This window comes from Micropterus salmoides, unplaced genomic scaffold (genome assembly GCF_014851395.1).
Source record: "Micropterus salmoides isolate LMB-PRFRI ecotype aquatic unplaced genomic scaffold, ASM1485139v1 Ms_hic_scaffold_12, whole genome shotgun sequence".
Taxonomy (NCBI): Eukaryota; Metazoa; Chordata; class Actinopteri; order Centrarchiformes; family Centrarchidae; genus Micropterus; species Micropterus salmoides.
The window spans coordinates 7,232,996-7,260,808 of NW_024040263.1; the positions used below are offsets into that span (position 1 = coordinate 7,232,996).

The 27,813-nt window shown below is 40.2% G+C and overlaps 2 protein-coding genes across 5 annotated transcripts in view; one reads left to right on the forward strand and one right to left on the reverse strand.

Annotated features, from left to right (window-relative positions):
* The window catches only part of lrba (LPS responsive beige-like anchor protein), a 180,832-nt gene that overhangs the window by 93,845 nt on the left and 59,174 nt on the right, over nt 1–27,813 (forward strand). For all 4 annotated transcript variants that reach the window (XM_038713117.1, XM_038713119.1, XM_038713120.1 and 1 more), the window contains exons 37-39: nt 9,472–9,596; nt 14,329–14,472; nt 16,396–16,532. In XM_038713117.1, the coding sequence (XP_038569045.1) occupies nt 9,472–9,596; nt 14,329–14,472; nt 16,396–16,532 (406 nt within the window). The remainder of the gene's footprint in view (nt 1–9,471; nt 9,597–14,328; nt 14,473–16,395; nt 16,533–27,813) is intronic.
* On the reverse strand, nt 17,692–19,763 carry mab21l2 (mab-21-like 2). Its single transcript, XM_038713121.1, has one exon. It carries the CDS (start codon nt 19,145–19,147, stop codon nt 18,068–18,070), a length of 1,080 nt encoding a protein of 359 aa, XP_038569049.1. The 5' UTR covers nt 19,148–19,763; the 3' UTR covers nt 17,692–18,067.

Genomic DNA, 27,813 nt, shown 5'->3' on the forward strand with positions numbered 1-27,813 from the left:
ATTAATTATGCGCTGAATGTACCGTGGGCATGCTTACTACAGGGAGGACATTTTAAAAAAAAAAAGAAATGATTGCATGAGAAACTGCGGCAGCCAGATTTATTTCTACTTGTATGCTTTCATTTCAGACTTAAATCACAATTATGATACATAATACTGAATGTAATGCATGTGTTAAAGCTGAGGTCTGCACAGTGTCTGCACTGCCTTGCGTGTATGTTTTATGGACACACTGTACATTACGGCTGTGCTGGTGCTGTGCACGCACAGCTGAAAAAGGAAATGGGACTCCAGCACGTCAGTGGAGATTATAACCATAGGAAACAAGAACATAACTGTTTAGAGTACACTGACTCTCGGAAATGCATGACTCGAGAGGAGCAGGAAGACAGAGAAAGAGAGGGGAATGGATGGAACGGAGGATGAGAGAGAAGTATTTGTTACTGAGGCATCAAAAGTTGAGATGGGGACAAAGGCAAGACAGGGACATTTTTTCCCCCATATCCTTTCCTCTAGCTACAGTATATACTAAACCATAGAGATGAGTGATTGCACAAATATGTATGTAAAAGGTTGAGCGTGTGTCTTGTTTGCTGGATGGAAAACTCTGCAGCTGCTTACTTATCTGACCATCAGATTGCCTTTGTTCTATTTGGGACTAGAATAAACACTGTAGCTGGATCTCCAATCTTTCTTGATTTGGATTTATACACCAGATTTTCCAATTGGAATAATTTCTGCACTTTATAGTCTTCTAATCTTTGTAGCTAATCCTTTTGTTTCTCTAAAATCAAACCAGTATGGCCATTAAATTGCATCCACAGTAGATAATCTCTGAAATGAGCCCTTTTTACATTGGAAAAAGGCCATTACTTTGTATTGTACTCAACAGCTCATGTTTAACTGATAATGGCTTTCGATTTGCTTATAAATACTTGCAGTCTAAACACAAACGTGACCTGATGTACTATGCTGTGGCAGCTGTAGCAGTCAGCAGCCCCAGTCTCATCCGAGGCACAGACAGTTGTTTCCTTTCGTCCAGGTCCCAACTACTTCAAAACCAATTAGCTGGGGCTCGAGTTGTGGACATACATCTGCCTTGATACAGTCATAAACATACTGCAAGGAGCAATGCGAGCCTTCCTTCAGTTATGATCATCTTTTTAAACAAGATCCCTTGTATCACGCGGCGGATCTCTAACACCAAAGTCCCTAAACGGGTTTAACGTGAAATCCTCCACCTCATTAATCATGCACAGTGACATATGTCTGGGACAGAAAAGTTGCGACGGGGACGAAAAGGATCTTCCTTAAATCTCTGGGGAGACTGCTCACGTTTGACAGACTTGCGTTCCATCAGTTGCATAAAATAACGTGCCACGTAGGCCCTACTGTGCAGTCTGGGCTCATGGATATGAATTAGAATATAGCCTTAAAGATAACATTTACTTTGACTGTATATACAGTACAGTGGCTGGGGCTGTAAGGAATAGTAACAAAGTGTCATGGTGGAACATATTAACAGCTGATGATGTCCATATGTTAGCATGGTTAAGTGTTGCAGTGTAGACTGAGACTTAGAAAATTGCACTCAGTGGATCCTTTAAAATGACAACAAAAAGGCAAGTGGTTAAGTTAAAACTTGTACTTTTAATCATTATTGTGGAAATGATTACTTTTTTTTTAGTTCTGACACCACCTGTCATGTTGCAAATATGTTAGTTTGAATTTATTATGAACTGGATGTCAGTTATCACAATTAATTATTAGTTTGTTTGTTACGATACAACACGGTGACCTTGGAATTTTTGTTGTGAAGGCTTGGTCTACACTTTCCTCTTTTCCCCAGTTGATCTGGTCAAGTTTGCGTGTTCACTTCCACCACTTGTAGAACTGGCTAATTATACGTTATTGTGATAGTAAATATACAAAAGATTAGCCTCACCAATTTGTAATACTATTTCTGTTTATTTTCCCAATTAAAGAAAAACATGTGAAATACATTTTTTACCAGATAATTTCAAATTAGCTGCTCTAAAACCTTCCACGTCGCCTTAAGCAGCTAGTATCCACAGTTATGACCTGGCCTACTTATACATGCACAGTGACGGACTGCTTTGAAACTGGTGTAGCTGGTGAGAATCGACAAGAGGTTTTCAGTTTCCCTTTACATCTTTTAAATCCTTTTCTTTGTTTTTATGCCATCAGTTTTGTCCGTCCTCTTCCCGGCAGTTCAGAAATGTAATGCAAGTATGAACGAAGGCTGCCATCCCAGAAAGACCAACAACACCATCCTACCTCGCTGCTCACAGCCCAGTGTGACTCTGTTGCAACTCTTAGATTTATGAGTTTCATATACCCTTAAGAAAGTATATAGCCTTGGTGGAGCAAGGTCATGATAAAAGGGTGCTGATCAATATCTGAATGAAAAACCATTTGGGAAGTTTTTAGGGCTTTTTCTCTCCTTTCTCCCTGGATGCAATATCTGCACAGTATCGATTGTCTGGGGCCAGTAGTTAGTCAAAGGCTATCTCCTTTGACTAACCCCTTTGCAGTGTGTCAGCCCCCCCCCCCCCCACCACCCTTTCTTGTGATATATTGGTATGCTTCCAGCCACTGTAATTACACCATGGGACCAGCAGGTCATTTATTTTGCCACTTTCATCATTTGCTAAAAAAAAAAAAATCTCCTTTATCTTTAGAATCCAGCACTTTCTTGTGCAACCAAAGCACGAAAAAGGCCACATAAAGTACCAATGTCCCCTCTATAGAGAGTGGAAGACAGAGGATCATCCTTTACTCATAGATCCTCAGCTTGCTGAAGATTTACTTTACACCCACATCCCTGTGTCTAAGTTCAAGTTCAGCACCACCCTAAGAGGACAAGACCTGAGGAGTCCATTGTGTGCAAGCTTTGTGATGTTAAGTACTGATATTAATAATAGATTCAGGAAAAAATACAGCATTGTATTCATTCTGGAGTGATTTTGTGTTACGGCTGTTGGAACTAATAACAATTCATAGATTAACTGTAGAGGGGCGATTTTAGTAATAGTAAACGCAATTAAAATAGCAACAAAAAAACTACTTCACAAACTATTATATATGGGTCATTCTAAAGAAAGTCTAATTATACAATAAGCAGTGTAAAACTGTATGATCAAGCTAAAATCCTAGCTCTGAGGCACAGAATGATGTCAGCTGCTGATGAGCTGTGAAGCAATATTAAACTACACAGAACTTCCCACATGAGGCACATACACTGTGCTATAAGTGCTGTATAATGGGCACAGCCGTATGATGGAGAGAGGGGAGGAGGTGCTCATGAATAGCAGACAGCCTCGCTAGATGAGATTGCCGAACCTTATAGTCCTACATCACACAGAAGCAGGGCACTAGTGCACGGAGTTCAAGGGAGAGAAGATGATGGTTGTTTATTGTTTAATTAAGTATCAGCAAAGTCCTTACTTTAACAAGCACAATTAATTTAATTCTTACCAATTTTGTTGTTTCAAAATCATAAAGTAAGCTGAAATGTATGGTGCTTTACTTTTTAGAAAGGTTAAAATCGTATGTTTCAAAACTAGTGTTTCTGTGAGATGCCTTACTGCTTTTGGTGTTTATGTGTAAGGATACACATGGTCTCATGTTTGTGTCCTAAATGTGAAAACAACCCTCCTCAGACTCTCAATCTTAACGGACCTTGAGCTTCTCCACAGTGTTTTTCTTTTGGTGATATGTAGGAAACGTGGGTCTGTGCTCAGATTTGTCATACCACTCAAGATCAGCTCTGAAAGCTAGAGGTCAGAAGATTATTACAATGGGCCAGTAATGGCAGAATTATGCAACTCCGGTCCAGTGGATGCCCTCATTACCTCACAGTAGTGTTGATAAATGGCCTTAAATGCATGTTGTCAAAATCACAGGAAAAATGTGAGTCTTCATCAAAAATACAGATGGATACCCCTTCAGCGATGAAGCTGTGGAAGTCTGTATATACTATATTTATTATGTAGATAATTTTAACAAGGCAAACCACGATGCTATTTTAACTTTAAACAATAAAATCAAGTAGATGTCCTACAACATTTTTCATTTGATTTGAAAAAAGCTTTTCTCACAGCATGCTAAACATTCTTGTCTTTGGTCAATATTTACTACCTTACTTAACACTACACTTTTCCTTTTACCTCCCATGAAATCTGATATAATTATTGTGTAATTGTCTGGCTTTTTGTTGGTGAATTTACACTGAGTGTAATTGCTGCTAATTGGAAGCTGCACACTAAGCTGGTGGTAATTAGGGCTCGATTTGCATTATTTCATTTGGCTGCACTGTATTGTGGGGAGTCTGAAGCCTTTTGCCTCCCACCCACGGGAGTACTTTGATCCACACAAGCCGGTGATGTTGCAGAGATGCAATATCACTCCCTTTTTTTTTTTTTTTTTTTTTTTTTTTCAGATCGCTTTTTGAATGCTCTTGGATAAATTGGAGTTAATTGGGAGGAGTGGTAGGGGCTTATGCTGTCTTGGTAATAAAATTGTGCGCATACTCGTGTGCAGCAAATTCAGGGAAAAGGGAGTTAACAATGTGTGATAAAAGCAAAGAATGTAAATGTACATGGGCTTTGTTTGAGTGTGAGTGAATTCCTTGGTTCATATGTGAGCTGTGTTAGAGTTGCTCAAATCAAGTGTATTCTATTTTATTAGATATGTTTTTATAAATTCTTCACCATAGGTCTGATGCAGTGTTGAATCACTTTTTGCTAATGTTATTTAAATTCATATTTAAAATAGACAAATTAAATGACTTGATCCTGCGATTAATAATAAGGATGGGCAAAATTACATGCGGTCTGTCATTTAAGCGGATAAGATGGAAATGTTGTGTCTGTCTGTGACCCTAACATTACCTCTGGTAAATCTTGTAAACAACATTAGCTGGGGTGAATTAACATACACACATATAGATGGTCTCCTGTGAACCTCATTGGAGTAGGAAGGATAAGCGTTAATGCACATGTAGAAAATCACTTCGGCAAGACTTAATCATGCAAAACAATTTCAGTGGGAAGGTATTTGGTCCTGTTTCATTTTAATTTGAGTCTGGTGATACCATCGAAGCGATCGCTGCCACCGTTTGACAAAGAGCCTGTGCTCAAGCAACCAGTCCTCAACATGACAAATCCTCAATCTATTCCTGCCCTCCCGTTTCTTCTAAACACATGGTTTATGCAAATCAAAGCAAAATGATCTTGTGGATAGCAGCTATGTTTGAGCAATTTGAGGGCTGCCAATAGGAACTGACATTAATATAAAATAAGCAAGGAGAGAAATCTCTTCTACATATGCAGGTCTCATTGACTGTACCCAAATTAATTTAGCAGAAAGGTTATGAATGACTGTTTGTGCCAAAGTGCAGTCGCTTGTAGTGATATATGAAAGCATATTCACTCAATGTGTCCTGCTTGCTATGATAAAGGTCTTGTTATTATTTACATAGCATCAAATGCTTTGGAGATAAACCCATGCAAACAGTAATATTTTCTTCAACCTCTCCATATTCACCCAAGGTAAATTCTACCTTTCCCCTAAAGCTGAATTCCAATAAAATAGTAAAATAGTCTTCTAATATCTGATTGTTATGTGAGTTTGAAAACAAAATAAACTTTTTATGACTGAAATAACGGTGAAAAAACTGTGATGCATCCATCCCTGGATGATCCCATCTGATTTGAATCTTGATTGATGGCAAACATTTGTCCTTGTCAGCAAATGAACAATTGTGCCATAGAAAAAGCAGCGCTATCAAACTTTCAGGACCCGAAGAGAGAATCTATTAGTATGTTAAAACTGGCCATTTGATAATGATAAGCAGTGCTGGCCCTCATAGACAAGTACTTAGAAACCCACTAATCCCAGTAATATTTGATGATTAATAGAGGTGACTTGAAAGAGGATTGGGATTGTTTATTTTAGGATTTCTTAATGCTAGATTAGTGTTATATTTAGGATAAGATTAAACCTTAATACCCCTCTTGGGAAATTGGTTTGGTGCAGCAAGAAACCGTAATAGTCAATTCAACGAAGGAACAAAAAAAATAGTCAGACTAATGTGTAAGATTAATGTATAAAAAGAAAATGTTTCTGGTCTTTTTAATTTGGTTGAAATTGTGATATAGCATTTTGGCTAACTATCGGTATTATAGACCTTATTTTGACTGGTGCTTTAAAAACACTAGTTATGCTCAATTAAATTTCAGTCATTAACTGTCATATAATACTGTTATTTACACATTCTTGTAAATAAATGGTCTAATTGCTTGTTATTCTGGTAAACAACACCCATGTGTCAAGGAACAGTTCACTGCTGAGGACATAGTTGATGTTGTTCATTTGGCCCTCCACTTTTCGAAACGCTATTCGTTCCAAACAAGCATTTCATTAATCCTCAACCAGCTCTCATACTGAACACTTCTCACAATTAAACCATTTATTTCGTATGTCACCTAACCCTGCCAGATCTACTTGGATGCCTGCTCTGTTTTGATGTAAATGGACAATTTAGTAGCGCAATTGAAATCTTAAAGAGCCCACCAGTAAAATATCTCCTTGCAGCGTGTTGATGGTTTGTGTTGAGTTTATTCAGTTGAGGGCATAACTGTTTTGCTGGCTGATTAGGGAGAAGGAGCATCAGGGCCACGTAAAAGGAGAAACTTGAGCTTTCCCATTTGTCCTCTGTGTTGGTAAACTTCCTCAAATTTACAACTCCAGAGTCCTGAAGAACATCCAAAAGATGTTTAAAAGAGAAAAAAAAAGAAAGGCAATTACCATTTACTACCTCATATAAAACTCTTCCGGACCCTGTTTCATCAGTAGCCAATGTGGTCTACATTAGACGGGCTTGGTATGGCGCAACAAAATCTTAACACACAAACTCTTGTCAGATTGTCTCTCCCCCACTTTCATCATCAGACAACAGTCAGTTCAGGCTTAACGAGCGGGCCTTCCAGACACCTTTTATGACCGAACTAATTACTAATTACACAAGTGGTTGGCGTGAGCCACAGCACAACGCTGGCCCTTTTGTTATTTTAATTGTTGTTATTTTGAAGAATGGTGCTTCAGTAAATTCTGCCAAGGGTGCCCTGGGAGGATGGATGAGCTCTGAATAATTTATCATCTTTGTGGAAACACCTCACTGTGTGGTATGGGGGTTGCATAGTGCTGTACATCTCCATTCTTGTTATGGCGGCAGCTTCATTGGGGATTGATGACGAAGTATCTTTAATCGTGCGTCCACCTCTCCTAGCACCCCGTCATTAGGACTTCCATTGTTGCCTGTTCATGGTGCGCTGGATGAATATGACTGGCAGAGGTGGTCCCCCCATGCCGTGACTAATTACTCCAGCCAATGGTTCCCCTCCTGATGGATTAATGTGTATTGTGTGAATCGGACAGACCCCCCTCTTTCATGAGATGAGAGACGAGTGCGTCCTGATTCGGAGCTGTGCGCCATGCACAACCTTGATAATTATTTTCATAGATGAATACCTTCGCAGGCAGGATGATAAAGTGGCCATTTGCGTTCAGAGACTATCACATGCAAACATGGAGCAGGGTCTTTGTCACTGGTGAGAAATCTGGTCCTGCACAGAGCTGCGTCCCCTGTGTCTTTCCAACTTGCACACACACACTGCCCCTCTCTCGAATCACCGCTCTGAATATACAAAAGCTATATTCTATATTCCCATTTATGCCATTTTATGTGTTTCACAAACATGTTCTCATATCGTAGTTGCTCTCTATGGCAATATTCTCTGCACTGATTTAAATGCACTCAGTGCTTTACATCCAGACTGAAGATATGAGCAGCAGCCACTCTCTACTCATCGTCCAGCCTTTTGAGACATGGTTTTGTTTTTGTCCGGATAAATCAAATAATCAATTGTTTTCATTAGCCAGGACATAGAGTGTTTTTAAAGGACCTGCTTGGAAATTGTATTTATTTTCTTGCACAAAGCTCCTTTCCCTTTTAGAGGCCCCGGTGTGATCATTGGTGTTGGACTGAAGATTTGTGAGGAGCCCCTGGCCAGAGCAGCGTTCAAGAGTAGATCCCATAAAGTATGCTGGGGTTCTCCCGTCATAGCTTATGCCACCGAAACCATAAAGTGTGTCTTCCTACACCTTCACAGGGTTGACTGCAGCCACCTATGAATAACCGGGTTTTATTATTTTAGAAACATTTTGTATTGTTGAAACTTTGGTCTTTCTTGTCACATTACTTAGCCTTTTTGCCTGCGGAACAGAAAACCATTGTGCACCTACATGGTTTGTATTTAAATTTACTGTATGTTTCATGAAAGCTCAGATCCTGCTGGTCTCATTTTCAATTTTCATCCAGCACAGCAGAATTAAAGACATTTACAGTATTTCATTGACCGTGGTAAGTTGTTGCAATGGGTTTTAGGAACATGTAACTCCAGGACAAGCCTAGACTAGGATTTCTTTTCTTTTTCTCATGAGTACATTTAGTCCAAGTAAAATGACTATTTAACTTGAGTCAGACAGTCAGAATTTAGTCTCCCTGAAGACCCAAGTGCGTGTTGTTTTCCCCTCCCAAACGGAGTTGTTAATCACTACCACATAAGCTGCATTTACATTTTAAAAAAGTAGATTTTCGTGCTCCCTAATTGACACGTGAACAGCTTTGTTGTGTACTAAAAAGTACTTCAAATAAAAAAAAAAAAAAGATTACGTAATGAAATTAACACTTTAAGATTCCAAGCCATGTGTAATGAATATTTTAGATTATATTTTAATTTAAAGAACTTTCAAAAAAAGAAGTGATATTTCATTATTGACAGGTACACTGTGTACACACGCAATGCTATGTGGCAGGAACTCCTCATTAAAGTTAACACTTTTCCGTGAGAGCAAGATGATTTACTGACCGGGCCTAGTAAAAGGAGATGTAAATTGCAAAGAAAAATGGGTGCTGTAGACATTGATTAATATTGGTAATGCTATCCACCCCCTCCTCTCTCTGTAATGGCCTTCTCCTTATCCTGCTAGCCATGAGTCCTGACAAGAGGTATCCTGCTGGGCTTGAAATGAGCCTAGAATGGAAGCACGTGCCACAAACGTGTGTGGAAAATGATCAAGCTGTCATTTGCTCATTCCACTGTGTTCACCTTCTCGAAGTGAGAGGAGGAGGAAAAAGCCAAAAAAGGGAACACCTTATCTTCTGTGATGGAGGGACTGTCATTGTCAAGGACAGGGGTACAATGATTTGGGGTCTAAGCTTGTGTCCAAGTGACTTTTTTTCAAGACTGATTCTGAGGGTTAAAAAAAATACCAAACACAATGCTGGCTTTATGCATGCTTGCTCGGACCGAGTGCTAATGCCGGGCTGCTATACCATGCTGGCTGGTAATTGCTAACACATGTGCTACCTCTGTCTCATTGCAGCCGGCCGAGGGAGTTCTGGCGCCTGGACTACTGGGAGGACGATTTAAGGCGGCGACGTCGCTTCATCAGGAACCCCTCCGGATCCACTCATTCAGAGGCCACGCTCAAAGCCGCGGCAGAACACGGTCAGTCCCATCCACCAAGTCCCTGCCTGTTGCCCTCCCTTTTTTACACACATGGTGGTAGCACCAGGTACAAGGTAATAAAAATTAGTTTTCACGTTGCAATAAAAGATTTATTGTACTACAAGACAGTAAAATAGCACCCTCATTTGAATTTCACAAAGGTAATTTCATACCCGGCAAACCGTTATGCAAAGCTGGACTAATAATAAGAGTTGGTGTGCTTTACTCAGAAATTAAATTTTGAACTGGATGGCTGTTAATAAGATGAAATGGTGAAATATTGTTAATTCTTTTTTTCTTCGCTGCATAACAGTGGCTGATATCAGTGGTAAGTAACATTCTTGCTCCCTCCCCTTTTTGTGTTTGAATGAGGGGTCCTTTTGAGATTTATGCCTTTGATGCAGTCCTTTGCAGGATAATTTGCTTGATCAGAGGCAAACATAATAAAATATTCACATTTTGTAGTTGGTGTATAACTACTTTAAATTGGATTTAATGTTAATATTGTTAGACAGCAATAAGCTGTATTCGTTCTTCAGGTTAAGTATGATGCTGGTATAATGCAAATTGCAGTCTATCAAACATCCTTGTTCAAAAGAGAGTCCACATTGTACTTGGAGCCTCGTAAGATGTGGGAATATTTTTCTGTGGTTTGGAAAAACTTTTACAATACTCTGCTATCAGCAAAGTACAGAGTTGTCATTAAAACTAACACCATTGATTACTTTTTCTTTAGTTTTGGAATAGATCAGAGCAATTTCTCATTGTTTCTGTGCACTTCTTTATAAAGACGGGTGCTGATTTTCAAACAACCTTGTGTGAGAACCATTAACGTTCCCAGCAGTCACTCATAACAACGATATCTAAATGACACATGTCCCCGCATTAACGCCAGGAGTTGCATTTCTCTCCTAGAGTGCATGTAATCCCACATTTCTGCAGAGGTCCAGCACACACCGGGGTTTGCAATCATCGTCATGCTGGGCCTACATTTACCAGCTCAATCAATTACTCTCACCAATAAATGGCCGTTTCTGAACTGAAAATGTCCTCAGCGTGTTCCCCGCAAAAAGTCCCCTTAAATGTGACATAATTCCCAAAGACAAATGGCAGGTGTGACAGGAGTCAATAAGAATGTGATCTAAAAGCAATAAGTGTTGGGGATCCCAGGACCCTGGGAGACTTCAGGTCTGCAGTAATGGCTGCAGTGTGGCGGCAGCTGGAGACAGAGGCCTGAGTCCAGCTGGTCACTTTTCTTCTGCAGCAGCCCCTGAATTTTACTTTGTTTCCATCTTAATTCCTCCGTGTTTCCCTTCAGCTAGTTCAAGGCAGAGTACAGACATATCACGTATGTTCTGTCATTGACTTCTTTTAGCTGATGAAAATGTGTTGAAGGTGAGTTGGTTATTCAGGTATTTGGGTCTGGTATTCAATTTTATTCTAAACTACGTCAGCTCATGTGCTGTATTTATTCATCGCTGAGGGGAAAAAAAGATAAATTCCTGCAAACAACATTTGGTTTCAAAGTCAAGTCTGTGTAAAAATATCCAGCAGCCAGTTGTGGCAAGGGTATGCTACCTCAAGAGAGTATATGCTGCCTGGCTGAAGTATGGGAATATATCATTAAAATAACTCTTTGACATTGAAACCTGACGGCATCCATTTTCTGATGTAACCTTTCGTCTTGTTTTAGTCGACCCGACATTTGTTACGGAAGTGCAGCTCAAGATGAGAATGCAGGGCTGAGTTTTCAAACAGAGCACAAAGGTCATATCTGGCTGTAATTATATTCATCAGATGCAGAGGGCTAAATGCAGTCTCACTCCCTAAGAAAATATTTAGTATAAGATCAAGCCTGAGTTTACCCTAATTTTCTAGCTACTTGTGGCTGCACTTTTAAAATCTCACACAGGATCGTGCAATTAGAGGCAATGGAAAATATTTAGCATTTTTTACCGTGAGTGATCTATAGTAGCAAAGTTTTATTTTTCCTTTTTTAGATGGGAGATATGTATGTCTTTTCCTTTTTAAACATGGAAAAAAAAAAATTTGCATTTCTGCATTAAGAGTATGGACAACTGTTATCATTCATACTGCGCCAAGACGATTTCTACAGGAGAGAGTGTGGCTGCCAGTAGGCTTGAGTAGGCTGTTATGTATTTATGGCTGGAAAGAACCATCTTTTCTGGGGATTGATTTGGTCTGGTCCAGGGCCCGTGTACCAGAGGTGGCAGAGTAAATACCTGAAGACTAATGTCTCTGTTCGGGTAATCAATACTCGCCTCATGACCACACTCCTGGCTACGCTCCCGTTAAAAACAAATTTGTTAATTTTGACAATTTAATTGCTGTGACCATGCATGCCTTGAGTTGTATAAGCAGGTAGTTGAACCTCTCAGTCGGGAAATGGGGTCTTGGAAAAAGCATAACCTGTTGGGATTTATGCACATTTCTGCTCCCTGGGTGATGAGTGACGAGGTTGAAGGACCCTGGCAGATTTTTTTGTTAATGTGGCACGCCTGCTCTTTACATGGATTGTATATCATTGTAATCTTTTTGAATTATGCTTTAATTAAAAATGACACCCTTAAATTTTAAACACTGAATGATTCTTGTGACTTTACATCTACATGGGATTCTATTTTTTCATCGTCATTGCTGTTAGTATTAAATATAAAACGTTGGGTTAATTTTGGTTAATTCCACATTTTATACTCACACACTTTGAGTTGAAGTTGAAATCCAATTGATAAAAGTTTGTTTCATGAGATTGCATGTTCCACATGATTCCCTGGAGACACAGACGCACACACTGCAACCAAACCCTCAGAGTTGTCAAATTAAAAGAAGGAAAAAAATAAACGATCTACTTTAGAGGGAGAAGTTAGCACGTAGCCTGTCACTTATATGCCCATTTCTTTGTCTGCCTGGTGATAAGTGACATTCTTCTGGTCAAAATAGTTTTTCTTGCTATTCTGATCTTAGCCAAACAATATGCTGACTGATCATTCCATTTTTTGCACTTATTTCAGTGTATATTATACAGAGGAACTATTAATAACTTGCGCTTGAGGGTATTAGAAAGAGCACAGTTTTGGATCAGCCCAGTCACAAGGGTTAGTTGCATCAGAGTGTGTATTTTTAAGACTTGATACTGTATGTTTGTAATACTGGGGTGAGAAATGCCTAGCGTGTTTACAGTGAAAGAAGTTCAAATACATCTGTTTTTTAGGCTCATGATAAGTCCCCTGTCCACTTGCTTGGTGTGAATACAATGGCATGTGGTACGTATTAGAGGAGCTGGTAGTAATTTCGGTGCTGCTAACTAAAGAATCCTCCAGGGAGGCTTAATTACAGGAAGACCATTCTAAATATCAGTGAGCTGCATATTTTCCATGACAAGGGATTTTTTATCCCAGCTCTTGTAGCAGTTTAAAAGTATATGGCCACATGACACGGCTGTGCATTTTTAGGAAGTCAATTGATCTCCCCTCAGGTGATGATGAAAAAACCCACTAGGTATGTGTTCAGTGTTTCACTGGATCAAAACTGTTACTTTTACTATAATGCTAGATTAGAAAACCTGCACATGCACAGAAGCATCGAACTCTCACTATAATGCCAGCTCTGTTTACAGAGTGACTGACTTGCTAGCCAGTCTTTGTATGGTGGACTTGTGTCTGTGGATCCTTCCCATGCACCACTGGGGAATGCAGGGTTCTGTAAATGTTTGCAGATTACCATTTTTCTTAAATAATCTATTTGGAACATTGTGTCATGTTCAGTTGAAATCAAAATGGGAAGTGTTCGACCCCTCATTTTGTTTAAATGTGTTTGAATAATCTTTGTGTGGAACGGTGTTTGTTTTGATGTATGTTTAAGGGCAAAATGCATTTAGTGTTAGGATTATGTCAGTCTTTTGTCTGTCTCGTTCTCGTGTTTTCGGGTTGCCTGCCTGCATGCATGTAGCTCTGCGAGTCTAAAAATGCAACCCAAGTCAGCATTGCTGCGAACTGATCCAGCAGTGCTCATCAACTTTGCAATAAGTTTTATTAGAGGCTAAGTCCACCATATTTTACAATAGCTGGCTTTTTTTTCTGTTGTCAAAGTTAATACTCACCTTTTGGACGTTGATAAAAACAAGATGTTTTTGATAATATTTTAAAAAATAATAACCCAGGTTACTTTACAGTCTCAAATCTCTGTGTTTTATGAAGAGTGGTAAATTAATGCAGCTCTGGAAATAAAATTGTATACTATATTCAAATTTGAATTTTTTGTATGGTTGTTATGATAACCACTGATTTGAACGGACAGCCTTGTTTTTACTTAGCACCACAGTATTAACAGCTATAGCTTAAATTAAGCCAGTGGAAACTAAGATGATGGTTCATATTAGAGCACAGCTATGTTTTTTTAGTTAATCTGTGATGGGGCATAAAAACAACTTCTCCTTTGTCAGTATGTACTGTTTGTAACGGTTACTTGCTGTGTAATTGCTGTTTTTTATTTACTCTAAAGATGTTGGATGCTTGGTTTCAGTTCAATAAAAAGTGCCCAAACGTGATCATTGAAAGTTTGAAAGCCACCAAACTCTGCACTGAAATAAAGTTAAACAGGTTTATGGTATTATGTAAAATAAATTTAACTCCATGCACAACACTGTGTATATGACCTTATAACTGTAATGTATTAAAGTAAAATAAAAAGGACCCCCCCCCCCCTCTTCCAGCGTCCGAGGAGGATGTTCTCAAAGGCAAGCAGTCCATCAGGAGCCAGGCTCTGGGAAATCAAAACTCGGAGAGTGAGACATTACTTGATGGAGACGATGACACTCTGTCATCCTTAGAGGAGAAGGACCTGGAGAATTTAACAGGTAAAGAAACGGCTCATCCTCTTTACCTCTCATGCCTCTCAGTGATTCTTACCCCTCCCAGTTCTGCTACGTTGTTTGTCCTGCAGCCCAGACAAATTAAAGAAATATGGGGATTTTCATATAGCTTAACGCAATTCCACTGTTTTGCAGTACTTAAAAGTGAGTTATATAGCACATATCGCCCACTGTAGGATTTCATTGATTTTCCCATATGATGTAGCTGTTTTGCTTTGATATGACTTTTTTTTTTTTTTTTTTTTTTTTTTTTAGATATCATGTAGCATTAATTGTTTAAAAGTGAAAGGTTTGATTGTACAAGGTTTTAATGAAAACCTCACCAAACATTAATACCATGGAAATTATTTCCTAGGAAAGTGATGCTATATTGAGAGGACTGGTAAATACACAGTATCTGCAGTTGTCTGTCTGCCACTGGAGGTCTGCTTCACCTACATACACACAAGCCTGAGTAGCAACTCCAACATTTTTTTATCCTAACAGTAGCCCAGTTTATCCCAGGATACTGCTTACCCTGAAATGGGACATTATCTGATTAAAGAAAAGCAGCAAATAAAACCAACCCCGGCATGAGCCCATTAGTCTTATCAAATGACTTATAATATACAGCTTTATGTTAAATGTAATCCAACTCAGGATGTTGTCAGTCCTTTTTTACTATTGATACATCTGTTATTTAAATAAAAGTAATTAAATATCATGTAGTTCGCTAATCCGATTGCAGTGTAATCCCCATTTTTATGAGCAGAGACATCGCCTACCAGACTAAGCTGCATTAATGGGTCTCACAGTGCTATTAAAATAACGCAATTGGATCACAATAGGATTAAAGGTTGAACCCTGTCTAATAAAGTGATATGTAGGCCTATACTGCGAGAGCTGAGTAGAGATTGTCGGGAGATGTTCAGCGTTCTCCTCTTAAACAGCTGTCTGCTTCAGGTGTAATTGAATGTCTTTGACTGAATGGAACAAAAAAACAAAGCAACAGTGTTATTTCAACCCACGGATAACATGTCAGTAGGCCTACTCACGGGGTCCACGAGAGGCAGTGGAATGAATATATAGCCTAGGCCTATCTGTTTATTCCATCCGTTTGTATGAGTGTGAGGGTGCTCTGGGAAATCAAGCCGGGCTCCGAGCCTCCTTCCTCTGCAGCGCACATCTGCAAACACAAAGCCTCATATGTGCAGAGCCGGGCAGAGCTTCCACCCACAGCTCCCCTGAGCCGGGCTCTCATTGTCATACTGGCATAAATTAAGATTGATGAGAGATTAAACAGAGCTTCACTCAACCGCCCGCAATCAATGGATTCTGACTGACGGTCGATTCTTTTGACAATTAAGTCTTAAAGTTTTATATGCTGCTTTTGTCATTTATTTTAGTGCGAATGTTAGGATACTCAGACTGTAGTAGGCTATTACATTTTTGGGGAATAATATGCATATATAATACAGCGACCAGCCTACAGTGTTGCATGTCAGTTTATCTTGAACTCATCCATTAATTGCAGATGACCAATTACAGGAGGAAAACTACAGACAGTGTCTGAAGTAGCCTTTAGCCTCGCATATATTTTAATACACTACAACTATAATGCAAAATAGATGTAGGCCTATGTAAACATAATTCTTGGGAGAAACGGTCTCAACTATAAAAATAGCCACAAAGTGTCATTATCTTCCACCTGTTTATCTTTACCACTTTTTGACGTTTCTTATTAATTAGCCCCGTCCAGGAGTGAAGGCCCCCTGTGTGTTCCTAACAGCTGCAGGCCAACAACCACCAACTCAGTGCGAGAGTTTTATAAGTTTGCCTTTTACCGTTGGTGGCTTTTAAAAACGTCCCCACTTGGTGAGGAGGACACCCTGCTTGTTTTCTGACCGCCATGTGTTTGTCTTCCTCCAGGCCCAGTAAACTTGAGCACCAGTGCGCAGCTGGTGGCTCCGGCAGTGGTGGTGAAAGGCACCCTGTCTTTCACCGCCTCAGAGCTCTACTTCGAGGTCGATGAAGACGACCCGGGCTTCAAGGCCATCGATCCAAAGGTAAGAGACTCGAGCTCCATGGAACAAGTCTTAAATGGTCACTTATTAAAGCCGTGCTCGAATTTCGTGATGCTAAGTGCTTTTGCCTACGTGTAAACGGAACGCAGTGTTTCAATCTCACTATCTAGTATATTGTTGTAAATAAGCAAAGAAGTCTCGATTAGTGTGTTTTTAAGTTTCAATCTGATAATGTTGTGGAAGAAGAGATTCATGTCTTGTCAGTCTGTCGCTGATGTTTCAGTATGACTCTATTTTCACTGTATTTTTACTGAAATGTAATTTACCGCCTGCTGTATTTTTTCCCATTGCATTATGTTTGGGATTGAATATTTAATAATTAATATTGTTTAGTGGTAATAAGAAATGCATTTTTTGTAAGAAATAAATGATCAAACTGTCTCTGTGCGCAAAACATAACGGCACGTGGATTAGGCCTTCACTTCACCACCCTTTTTTAGGTCAACAGGATATTTTTTCATGCAAGCAGATCTCATATTTTAATTGCACCGACATATAGTGCTATAAAAAATACACAACAGAACAATTTTAGTAATTCTAGTCGTTAGTACCAGTAACTTCATGAGAAGACATGCTGACCCACAGGTGGTTGTGTGTGTTCTGTTTGTGCAGTCGGTGTAGCACACCACGAAAAGATGAATTTGTTTTTAAATATGTGCAGTTGTGTATTTAAAGACGTTGATTTAAATAAAACACCCACGTGAATATAATGTGATTTTTATATAATTGGTTAAAATAAACTTGACAATAAATGCCTCATAAGCTTCACTACATTATCTAAAATGGATGGACCAGATTAAACGTTGAGTTTTGATGTAGGCCCTCTGCTTGTGCTGCTGCTGAAACTGAGAGCAGAGATGCTCCCAGGCCTATTAACACGAGTCCGTTGATTTACATTCATTTGAAAATCTTTTTGAGCCCGTGATGCGCTGTAAAAATAACTTATGGCCCAAAGTCGGCTGAGCACATTCCATCTTTAAATTTCGCAAAAGCGTTTATTTCATTTAACATTGCTGGCAGCTTTCTGTCGTGGAAATGAATAATTTAATGCTTCTCTTCATCAGACAATAGCAAAATAAAATGCAACAGATTTGCCTGTCATATCAGCTGTCAAAACATGTCAAGACACGAGGCCAAGTTGTAATTTAATTTGCAACATTTTTATTAACATTTCTTTTTTTAAGTCACATAATGAAAAAGAATTGAACTTGGCACGCTACATTTTATTCTTTCACTTAACGATTTTGTGCATATATTTAAATAAAAAGTTCTTCACTTTGTGAAAACATTTAAAGAAGACAACTAAAAGGTTATTACATTTATCTGAAAATGTACCTTCTCTTTCTCTCTGGCAGTGGCCCAATTGCTCCATTTAAAAAGGGTTTGTGGTTTGCTCGCGGCATTATTTTGTGACTGATTTGTTTTTCACATTGCTTGGAGAATCAGTTGCAGAATCATCTTTGTCCTTCTCTGAAGTTTTATCCCAAAATGTCTCTCGGCTCTGTCTGACAATCACTTTATAGTTTGTCCAAACTTTTAGCATTGGTGAGGATTTCCCTCGCTAGTCTCCACGTCTGCTTAGCAGCAGCCTCCAGGGCTGAGTGAGGCTTTCCCTGAAACAAGTCCAAGTTTGGCAAGAAGTAGTGGGGACATCTGCGGCACTGCAGACAGGATATGAGCTGCAGCAGGATGCCATTCAGTCGGTCTCCGAGGCAAGACTCGTCCCAGTCGGTCTCTCTCGGGTGTTTCTCACACTCGTACAGCAGCAGGGTCTTCATGTGGTAGTTGTTGAGCGGCTGTCCCGGCAGCTCCAGGTGACGGTCCCTCAGAGTCTTCAGGACGGACAGACACTTCTTCCTGCAGCCTGCCATTAGCAGCCTGTTCTCGGCCTCGCTGAACTGCAGAACCCATGCGTCGCTCTCTGCAGAGCTCTGCTTCCCCGTTAACGAGTAACACTCTTTGGAGAGGAGGTTAAAACCCTCGGCTTTGACTTCTGCTACCCGGTTAGGCCCGGGCCAGGGGATGTGGGGCATGGGCCACTGAGCTGCGCTTCTAGGCCAAATCCCGGTGCACTTGAACGCAGGGGTGATCTGCACCACGTACCTCTCCCTGATCCGTAGTTTGACCTCGCTGGTGTCCGCTACCATCTTTACCACGTCGCGGTAGCTGCATTTATCCACGGCCTGTGCCACCAGAGTCTGAAACCTGGAGCGGATCTTTCTGGCTGATAGGTAGCCTGAGGCGGTGATGAACTCGACCCACAGCGACATGCTCCTTTTACGGCCATCACTCAGCTTCAGAACCGCGCAGCCGGGCAAGGAGCCGTCATCCACAAAGTTGAACACCCCCATTTGGTTGAGGTAAAGCACCACCTCAAACTCATTGGGAGAGATGACCTCCATCCCCTCATAGCGCGCATCTATCTCACTGAGGGAGCTGATAAACCGGGGCTCCTGCACTTCCACTTCCTTCAGGACATCCGACACCACTTTACAAACCTCCCTTATTGTCTTCGCAATGGCCGCTTTGCGAGCTTGGCATCTCTCGTTGTAATATTTGTTAAGCTGGTAAACCAGCTTTGCCTGCGTCGCAATCATGTTTGGGCAGAGGTCCGGGCTGTACACCGGAGAGTCGCAGTAGGTTGACGGATCCAATGCTTACCGGTAAAGCCAGAGGCAAATGCTTCCCCGTGCAGGAAAAGTGTGTAATCAAAGTTTTTTTTGCTTTTGCAGCGGATGGACGTCAGTGTGAGGAGGAGGAAACGGATAGGGATGCAACGTAATAGCCTGCTAAATGTCAGTCCAAGTCATGAGCACTTCCAGCATGGCTAGGTAGATGCATATTCAGGTTGCGGGTCACCATCCGTGTCCTGGGCTGCGGACTCTAAAGGCTAAAGCATAGTCTGTGACCGCTCATCTCCTCTTGCTGTTGATCTCTCCTCCGTGCCCCCGCTCACTTTTCGTCCACACTCAGCTGTGAGCTGGACTTGTGTAGTTTATGAATGGTTCCTTTAGCAAGAGTGAAAGGGGTCGGGCTTCTCTTCCTGCAATCATGTGCGGAGCTGTCAGTGCAGGCAGCCAATCAGAGCAGAAGAGCTCCAGTCCGCCTCAGCAGCATCTGGGCGCACGGAGCTGTCCGTTGCTCCCAAATCGACATAGGAAAACACAAACCTTTAGGTTTATACGGGCAAATGCCAGTGTATACTCTGTAAGCCAGCAGTAAAACATTTTTTTTCAAGAAAAGTTGAAAAGTGTTGCTCTTTGCGCTAATTTTCGCCCAGTGCTTTCAGAGTATTAGGCGTGTAGTTTGAGTGACAGCCTTTAACTTTAGACCTGCTTCTATTCTGCAGAATAGTTTCTCTCCTTCTCTCCGTGGTTTAAATGAATGTTTTTTTTTTGTTGCGTTTTTCCTAATCCTCGAAAGGCTCTGATTGCAGCGTTTTTGCTCTCATTGACAGCAAGTATGATTTATTCTTATCCTTTGGCTTATGCAGCATGTCCTAGTTTTATCATAAAAAGTCTGGCGGGCTGTGCTGACTTGAGATCTTGAAAACTTATACATATGTGTTACGGATTTAAATGGGATTTCCCCCATTTTCGAAATAGACATCTAACTCCAGGTATGGTTGGTCACATTTGTAAATTACAACTAAATAAATAAAACAATATTTGTCAGTCTTTTTACTTTATTGATTTAGGATTATTCAGACTATTATGTGTTTTTTTTTATCACAATCATATGTGAAATTGTATCTTTTATAAACGATAAATAATTAACGCCTTTGTATAATGTTTATCATTCTGTTAAAGCACGTTTAAACTAGTAAATGTGTGAGTGCACCTGCAGCTTAGACTCAGAGAAGCCTAAACTATAAACTGTAAAGATCTGACTGTTGTCACTAACGTTCACCTGATAACCTTAATCTGTTGATTTAAATTTTATTGAACATTTTGTGTTATTTACACAGTCGATATTTTGGATTGAGTCAAATATCTGAAACAAGACGCTTGTTTGAGGCTTCCCTCGCACACACATACACTAGCGTTAATTTGCCCGCGGGTTTATCGCCGTGAACCTTGTCCATGCTGAATAATTTAACTGGGGGTCCTTCTCCGCGGTCGTAATTGAAGTCCCCTCGTCACCCACACTTCAAGTTGGAGGACTAACGAAGCCGTTACTTTCTCCCACAGACAAGCGGCTGCGATGTGAGACATATTGTAAACACACATGTAAACATGCTGGAAAAAACAAAAGGCATATGAAATATTTTTGATGCAGCCTGTTACCTTTTGCAGTGGTGTAATGCGTGTCCACTATCCCAGTTAACCAGGTCGCGGTCATCATGTTGGTGTATGGCATAGCCTACAATTACATGGAGTTAATTGGACAAGTTTCAACTTTTTCAAGGCTTATGTAATTCAGTTAAATATCACAGGAGGACAACTGACTGAGTCCAAACATTTCTGTAATTGCTGCAAATTAATTAGCCCTACAGTAACGATCAGAGACCTCAGTCCGTCTTCCCGGGCAACTTGAATGGCTTCCTTGAAATGTTGATCAGAAACAAAAAGGCCGACTTTGTTGTCGACTGCGCATCTACATTATGGAAAGTGACGGTATATTTTCTCTGCATCACGCATTAAGCTTTATATGCCTGTTGCCAAACCTTATATCAATGTCCATAAAAAGCAATTATTTTTGTGCAAATAAAATGTAAAAAAAAAATATGCGTGAACTTCATGTCACTTGTTAGAAAAATAATTTAACAAAATGACTCAATGATTTCCAGAAACCAGTTTACTGATATGAAGTAGCCAAATATGCAAGCTATTCTGAAATAAGCCACAAACCTTTCAGAAAAGGCAAAGATTAAGGAACCCCCCCTTCATAGTTACCACATCTTCTGGACTTCATCATGTAGCCTTTTTGCAAGTGCTGATGAGGCTTTAGGGAGTGTAAGGGAACTTATGACTAAATATGTAGAATTTATTATTTAGTTCAGCATGAAAGACCTGCTGAATATTTTAGCTCATGTCAATGTAACAAATATACCATCATAATGCAGTGCACATTAATTTAGATTTACATGTATTTTATATAGGACAAAGGCAGTAAGGTGTCACACAAACTATATTATACTGTATTGTATACAATATTTTAATTACACAGTTCCTGGATGAATATTCAGTTTTCATCAGTTTTGACTCAGCAGTGCTTATCTTCCCACCTAGAATAGTTAAATTAACTTTGGTCTCTGTAGAGAGGTGTCACCTGTCCACAACAAGGAAAAACATTCAAGGGGAAACATTACGGAGTAGCATTTTCTGGTGTGTCATGGCATTTGAATTTGATGCACAAGCTGCTAAATGAAAACACAACAACATCCATTGGGATATTCTTCCTTGAACTACTAGAGTATCTAGAGAAACAGTGGCAAGATGAGCAACAGTAGACTTTGCAACCTTGATTTATTGTGAAATGTATAAGAAATGTTAAACTGAGATTTTGCATTCTTTCCTTCAGCATCATACTCGAGTAAAGTGATAGTAATGCAAATGTTTGGAATTAAGAAAAAGACAGAAACGGAGAGATATAAGAGAGATTACTGTTTTTTAATCAAGCTCACAGCTCCAGAGAGATTAATCAACACTACTTGGAGAGCAAGTGTCCAAATATTATGAAGGACATGCTAACTGTAGCTCGATGAAATATATGGTAACAAAGGCTTTGATAAAGACATTAAGAATCTGTTTTAGCCCACTTATCAAACCACATGTTTCTGAGCAACTTTGTTCATCATTTATAGCAATGCAGAATTGAGTGGATACAGTGTTTTGGATTTTATTAAACCTGTCTATTTTACCAGTTAAAATGGAAAGGTCAGCCCCATATCTAACTGCACGTTAAAATCTTAGGTGGAAAACAGAAGAACAGCTGGGAGCATTTGAGATGTATAATATGTATAATAACAAAGGCCACCATACTCATTCATCCATTCTTGCTACTTCTTTGTGCCCTTTATCTCCCTAAAACATTCAGAATTATCTGTGGTTCCTAAAGAGTTTCTCCCTGGTTTATATTGACTGGAGAAAAGATCAGGGGCCTGTCAGAGAGCTCTTTGATCTGAGTCTGTGTGACGACTCCACAGTGATCCCCTCATGAGCCCAAAACAGTGTCCATGCCTGTGCAAATCTCTGCCAGCTGATGAGTAACCTCTCTGCTTCTCTTCTTCTGTTTGTGCTCCGCCAGTCTTTCCTACTGTCTCAGCTTTATACTTCTTCTCCCTCTCCTTTCCTACCAGATTATGCTGGGTAACCCCAGGTGGCTCAGTACTGTGTATACTACACTGTTTTCATAACATTGTTTACAATTAGTAAAACTATTTGAAACATATTTGGTCCCTTATTTAATGATCATATATTCATTGTTTAATGAATGTAATACCGTTTGTAGTAAAATTGAATTTCAATGATAATTTGGTCAGTCTGGTTCATCTACTTGTTGAGTCTTCAGTCTGAATTGTGAGTATTCTGTATACTGTACGTACAAAAAATGCAAAGTAAAAAGTAATTTATAGCATAGTGGGGCACAGTTGTAACCGTGACCTTGGTCCAAGCAGTACATCTCGAACTGCGTTTTAGACATATTTGAAGACAGCAATAGAAAAATGGGTTTGTTTTGCAACAAAGTTTCCCCTGTGTCAGCTTGAGTTAGTGTGCTTTGTAATTCCAAGTGATAAGGGAGGGGGATGTCAAGGCTTGGCATTTTAAGGTAGTGCTCTGTTTTCTTCTTCCTTTCTCTGGAAACATGATAGGTGCAGGGAAAGTGACTCACTGTCTAACAACCCACATTGCGCATGTGCACATAGACCAACATCGGCACACGTGAACTGAGCGAGTACATTTTTGATGCTCTTGTTCACACATTTTGTTTCTGTGTCCCAAACCCGGATGGACCCAGCTGCTCCCTCCATAGAGAGCTCAAAGAAAATCATCGCAGGCAACTAATTGCCTGGCAAGCTCCTGCATCTGCTCGGCAGAGAGCAGAACTGATGAAGTCACGGAGCAGATGTGTGTGTGTGTGTGTGTGTGTGTGTGTTTGTGTAGCAGCACCCTCTCTACGTTTAGACACAAGCCATCAATATTGCATGTGGAGTTATTGTTGCAGAGCCACTCCTGGAGACTACTAATATTGCATGAATGAGGAAGTGGAATTCGCTCTACATCCATCTCATTGGTCAAAGGAACTGCCAGCCAAAATCCGATTGGAGGAACCTTCTTTAGATCCCTAGTGTATCATAGACTATTCCTGTGTCCTGATAGCAAAGTATTTACTCATTCTATGGTGGAGTTTGGAGTAGGTCTAAGTTCACAGTGGAAAAATAACAAGTGTATGTATGTTAAAAATGCTACAATGCACATTAAAGTAATTTTATTTTTGAATGTGGTTTTGATAGACACTGTTGTCCCACAATCACATACAATTAAAAAGCTGCATGCAGCTGGGAAAAAACCCTGTGAATTAATACATTGGATATACCTTTATAATTTATTAGTATTTATATTATTAGTTTATACTGTACTATGCTACTGGGACACAGTATGCATTTAGTGAGCGTTTGTAATATTAATTGTTGAAAGAGAAGTGAAATTATCACTGACTGGGCCAAACAACGTTGTGAAAATCAAATAATTCCCTTTAATAAAAAGTAAGTCATTTTTATTGGACTAGCAGAGCACATTGGAGAGACTGTAAATAACCATACCATGCGGAAAATGGTATGTTACAATGATACAATTTAAATTACATTTTACATTGTTCAAAACCAAATATCACACAATAGTAGATATCAGAGAGTTATATGAGCTCCTCAGTTTATTTGTATGTGAATGCTCTCGATACAAAAAACCCACGCCTCTTAGTTCCCAATAACACAGCCGATAGAAGATAACTGTGCTGCCTTTTCTGAATCCTGTGGACATCCACACTGTGTTCCCAAAACGTTTTATTTCCAAAGGCCTGTTATAAAAGTATTTTGGAAAGAATACCAGTAAACTTTTCCTAAAGGTCAGTGTCCAACCTTGGACTATGCAATGATAAGGCCCCATTGAGCAGACATTGGTAACTTTAATTAGTGGGGTGGTGACGGCTCCTCTGGGTTAGATGGAGTGGCTGAATGGATGGTCACTCAGTCAAAGAAAACCACCCTGGTGTTATGTAGTGACCAGGCCCATATCGTTAAGCGCTCCCTAAAGTGTCAACCCCCCTCCCCCCTCCTCCTGCTCGCTCCGGCAAACTCTCATGGTCGCTTGGGACGACCTTCGGCTGCAGCTGCCAATCACAAAGAGCCATGGCAGCAAGAGGTCTCTGAGAGAGGAGCGTATTGATTTTCCAGTTAGAGCGTAAGTAGTGTGTGCTATAGGACTAACGGACAGCCCAAGCAGGTATGTCATTATCAATGAGGCCAAGGAAACAGATCCCCTCACTCTCACTCATTCATATTGGCTTCCTCCCCTTCTTCGTTCCCTCCCTCCCATCTCTCCTTCATGCCGTTCCACCACCTCGTCTGCTCTGACAGAGTGCGTTCTGAGATGGTCAATAAATCGCTCAGCCACACCACGACCAACAACTTGCGGATTGATAGGTTGGGATGACCTTCTTTCTCTTTCTTCCCCTGTTTCCGTCATTCTTTCACTATCTGTCGCTCGCTGCTTTCCAGGTACAGTAATTAAATGAAATTAAATGTTTCCTTATCAGAAACAAACTTGTTAGCATCACCACCGTCATGTGTTCCTCTTGGATTTTCCCCGTCCTTGAATTCTCAACATTCAACATCTATAGTCAGGTTAATCTCAAGCATCATTCCCTTGCGGCCCACTTTGGCTCATACAGTCATCAGGAAACCCAATTATTATCATACTGCTCCTCTCGTTTTGCCTCACTGCTTATGTCAAGTCACGGCCCAGGCTTTGGGAGCTACTCAACATAAAGACATGTGCAAACAATTTCGAATGATTTAAGCCAATTAGAGGAGATAAGGCCAAATAAAGGTTTAAAGCTTCCTGAAGTGACTTTCTGTTCCCCAGTAGAGCAGTAAAGTCTTGTTACCTTCTTTACTTTATCTCTCTTTCTCCCTCACACAAAATGCATATGCACGCCACCTCTATTTTCCTCTCCCCTTTGAGTCTCAAACCACTTTAATAGTTGTGATATAGTCTCTCGTATTTCACTCCAGTTGTTTGAGTGATGTTGTATCAGCAATGATGAACTCATTCTGTAGGGATGAGGTCAGCGGTGCCCTGGCCAGATGTGGTGTTTAAAAGTGATGGAGAAAGTTTTTTTTTTTTTAATGATGGGCTTCAAAGCTTTGGCGAACCCAAGATATTGGCTCCTCCTTCAGCTTATGGGTCATATCTGATGTACTTTTGGCCATTACTGAGATCAAGGGAAATGTATGGTTCAGAATTTGTCTAGGCTCTAGGGAGGGCAGTGTTCATCTGTCAGTTTGGTTCAGACTGAAATATCTAAACATTGCTATTGAACTGAATGCCATGGAATCTTATACAGGTATTTGTGTTCCTCAGAAGATGAACCCCACTTACATCAGTGATTCCCAGACTTTTTCTTCTAGCACCAGGTTACTACTTTGGGGTTTTAATGAAATATTTCAACAACTATGGAATGGATTGCCAATAAATTTCATACAGACATATCCTACTGACTTTGATGATCCCCTGACTATTTGTTTAGCGCCGCTAGAATCAGAGTTTTCACCTTGATTTTATTTTTTACATTTTTACTTTATTTTTTACATTAACCACATGAATGGGCTCAAAACCACAGACATTCATGGTTCCCAGATGATTAATCCTAATGAACTTAAGTAATCTCCAACTTTCTACTAGTGGCACAATGAGGTAGGGACATTTGTGGTGTTACTATTGGATCTATCATGAAATTTAGTACAGGCATTCATGTCCTTAGAATGAATTCTATTATTATAATCTATCATCTGTTCAAAATTTAAATTTATTGTGTAGCCTTTTTAATTGCAATTTTAATCAGACAGTTTCAGTTCAGTCGAGATATTTTAAGTTTTAATTTTATTTACCCATGACCAGATGTAAACCAAGACTCCTGTGCAGAGCAGGCTGATGAATCTCTGCACCTAGTGGTAACCAGGTAGGATCGGTCGAGGAAAGACTATTGCCACATTGGCAATCACATAAAGAACAATATCAGACACAGTGTCATCTCGCCACCTAATGATGACTAATGTCTGTCTTCCAATTGCTCTTCCCACACACACACATATAAACATGCTTGGGCTACTGTTTGTGACCTGGCTGAAGACCTTAACACAACCACAGACCATTGTGGCCAAGACCTGGCTTTTACTTAACTAAGCACCTCCAGACAAAGAGCTGCCGCCCCCTTTTTGCACCTGAGCCTAGCCCCTCCATCATGTTCCATCTCTGGGCTTGACTGGGCCAGTCAGCGGGCAGGTGCCCTCCCCCCTTCCTTTGATTGATCCCCTCTCTCCATCATTTATTCTCTTCGTCTGCCTCTGACACGCGTGTCAAAGGCAACACACCAGCCTGATGGATAGGCCTGTTTATGGATGCCAGTCTGCCTGGTAGGCTACTGATATTACAATCAGCACCTGTGTACCTGCTGTTCACACAAGCCTCTGTTATTCAGCTGAGGTCACAGAGACACCCGGCTCCAATTGGAAGATCGATGTCCAGCCCAGCATATTGGAAATTGGAATTGTAAATGTGGTCCTGTTTTGTCAGAAAGGTCTGTGCTCCATTTCAGATGATAAAACTAGATCCATATGTTGTAGAGTAAATATGTGTGTTGTTGAGCTTCTCCTTTATCAGTACTTCAAATCATAGAATGCCTCATAAATACAAAGGCCAAATGACTGGACAAGGATGTATTAATTTTAGCTGTTAATTCCTAAAAGAAATCAGATATTACATATTTTTACAAGGTTAGCTGATAGCACTGATGTGTTGTGTAGTCTGTGTAAAGACATCTTGTGTGCTGGAGAGCAGAATGTTACATTACTGAATACTGCTGCCTCCATTGCCATTATGGTTAATGACCCATCCAGCGTGGTTGAAACGGCACACCCATAAAGACATTCTGCAAAATACGTACTCATCCAAGACAAGCAGACATCAGCACAACTGAGCCTTATTTCCTCTCTATAGAAGCAAGTCTGTAGAATAAGATGCACTACAAATAAAAGACAATT

Excerpts from the sequence above, each read along its gene's own strand:
- mab21l2 (XM_038713121.1), bottom strand. The coding sequence starts at position 19,147 with ATGATTGCGACGCAGGCAAAGCTGGTTTACCAGCTTAACAAATATTAC.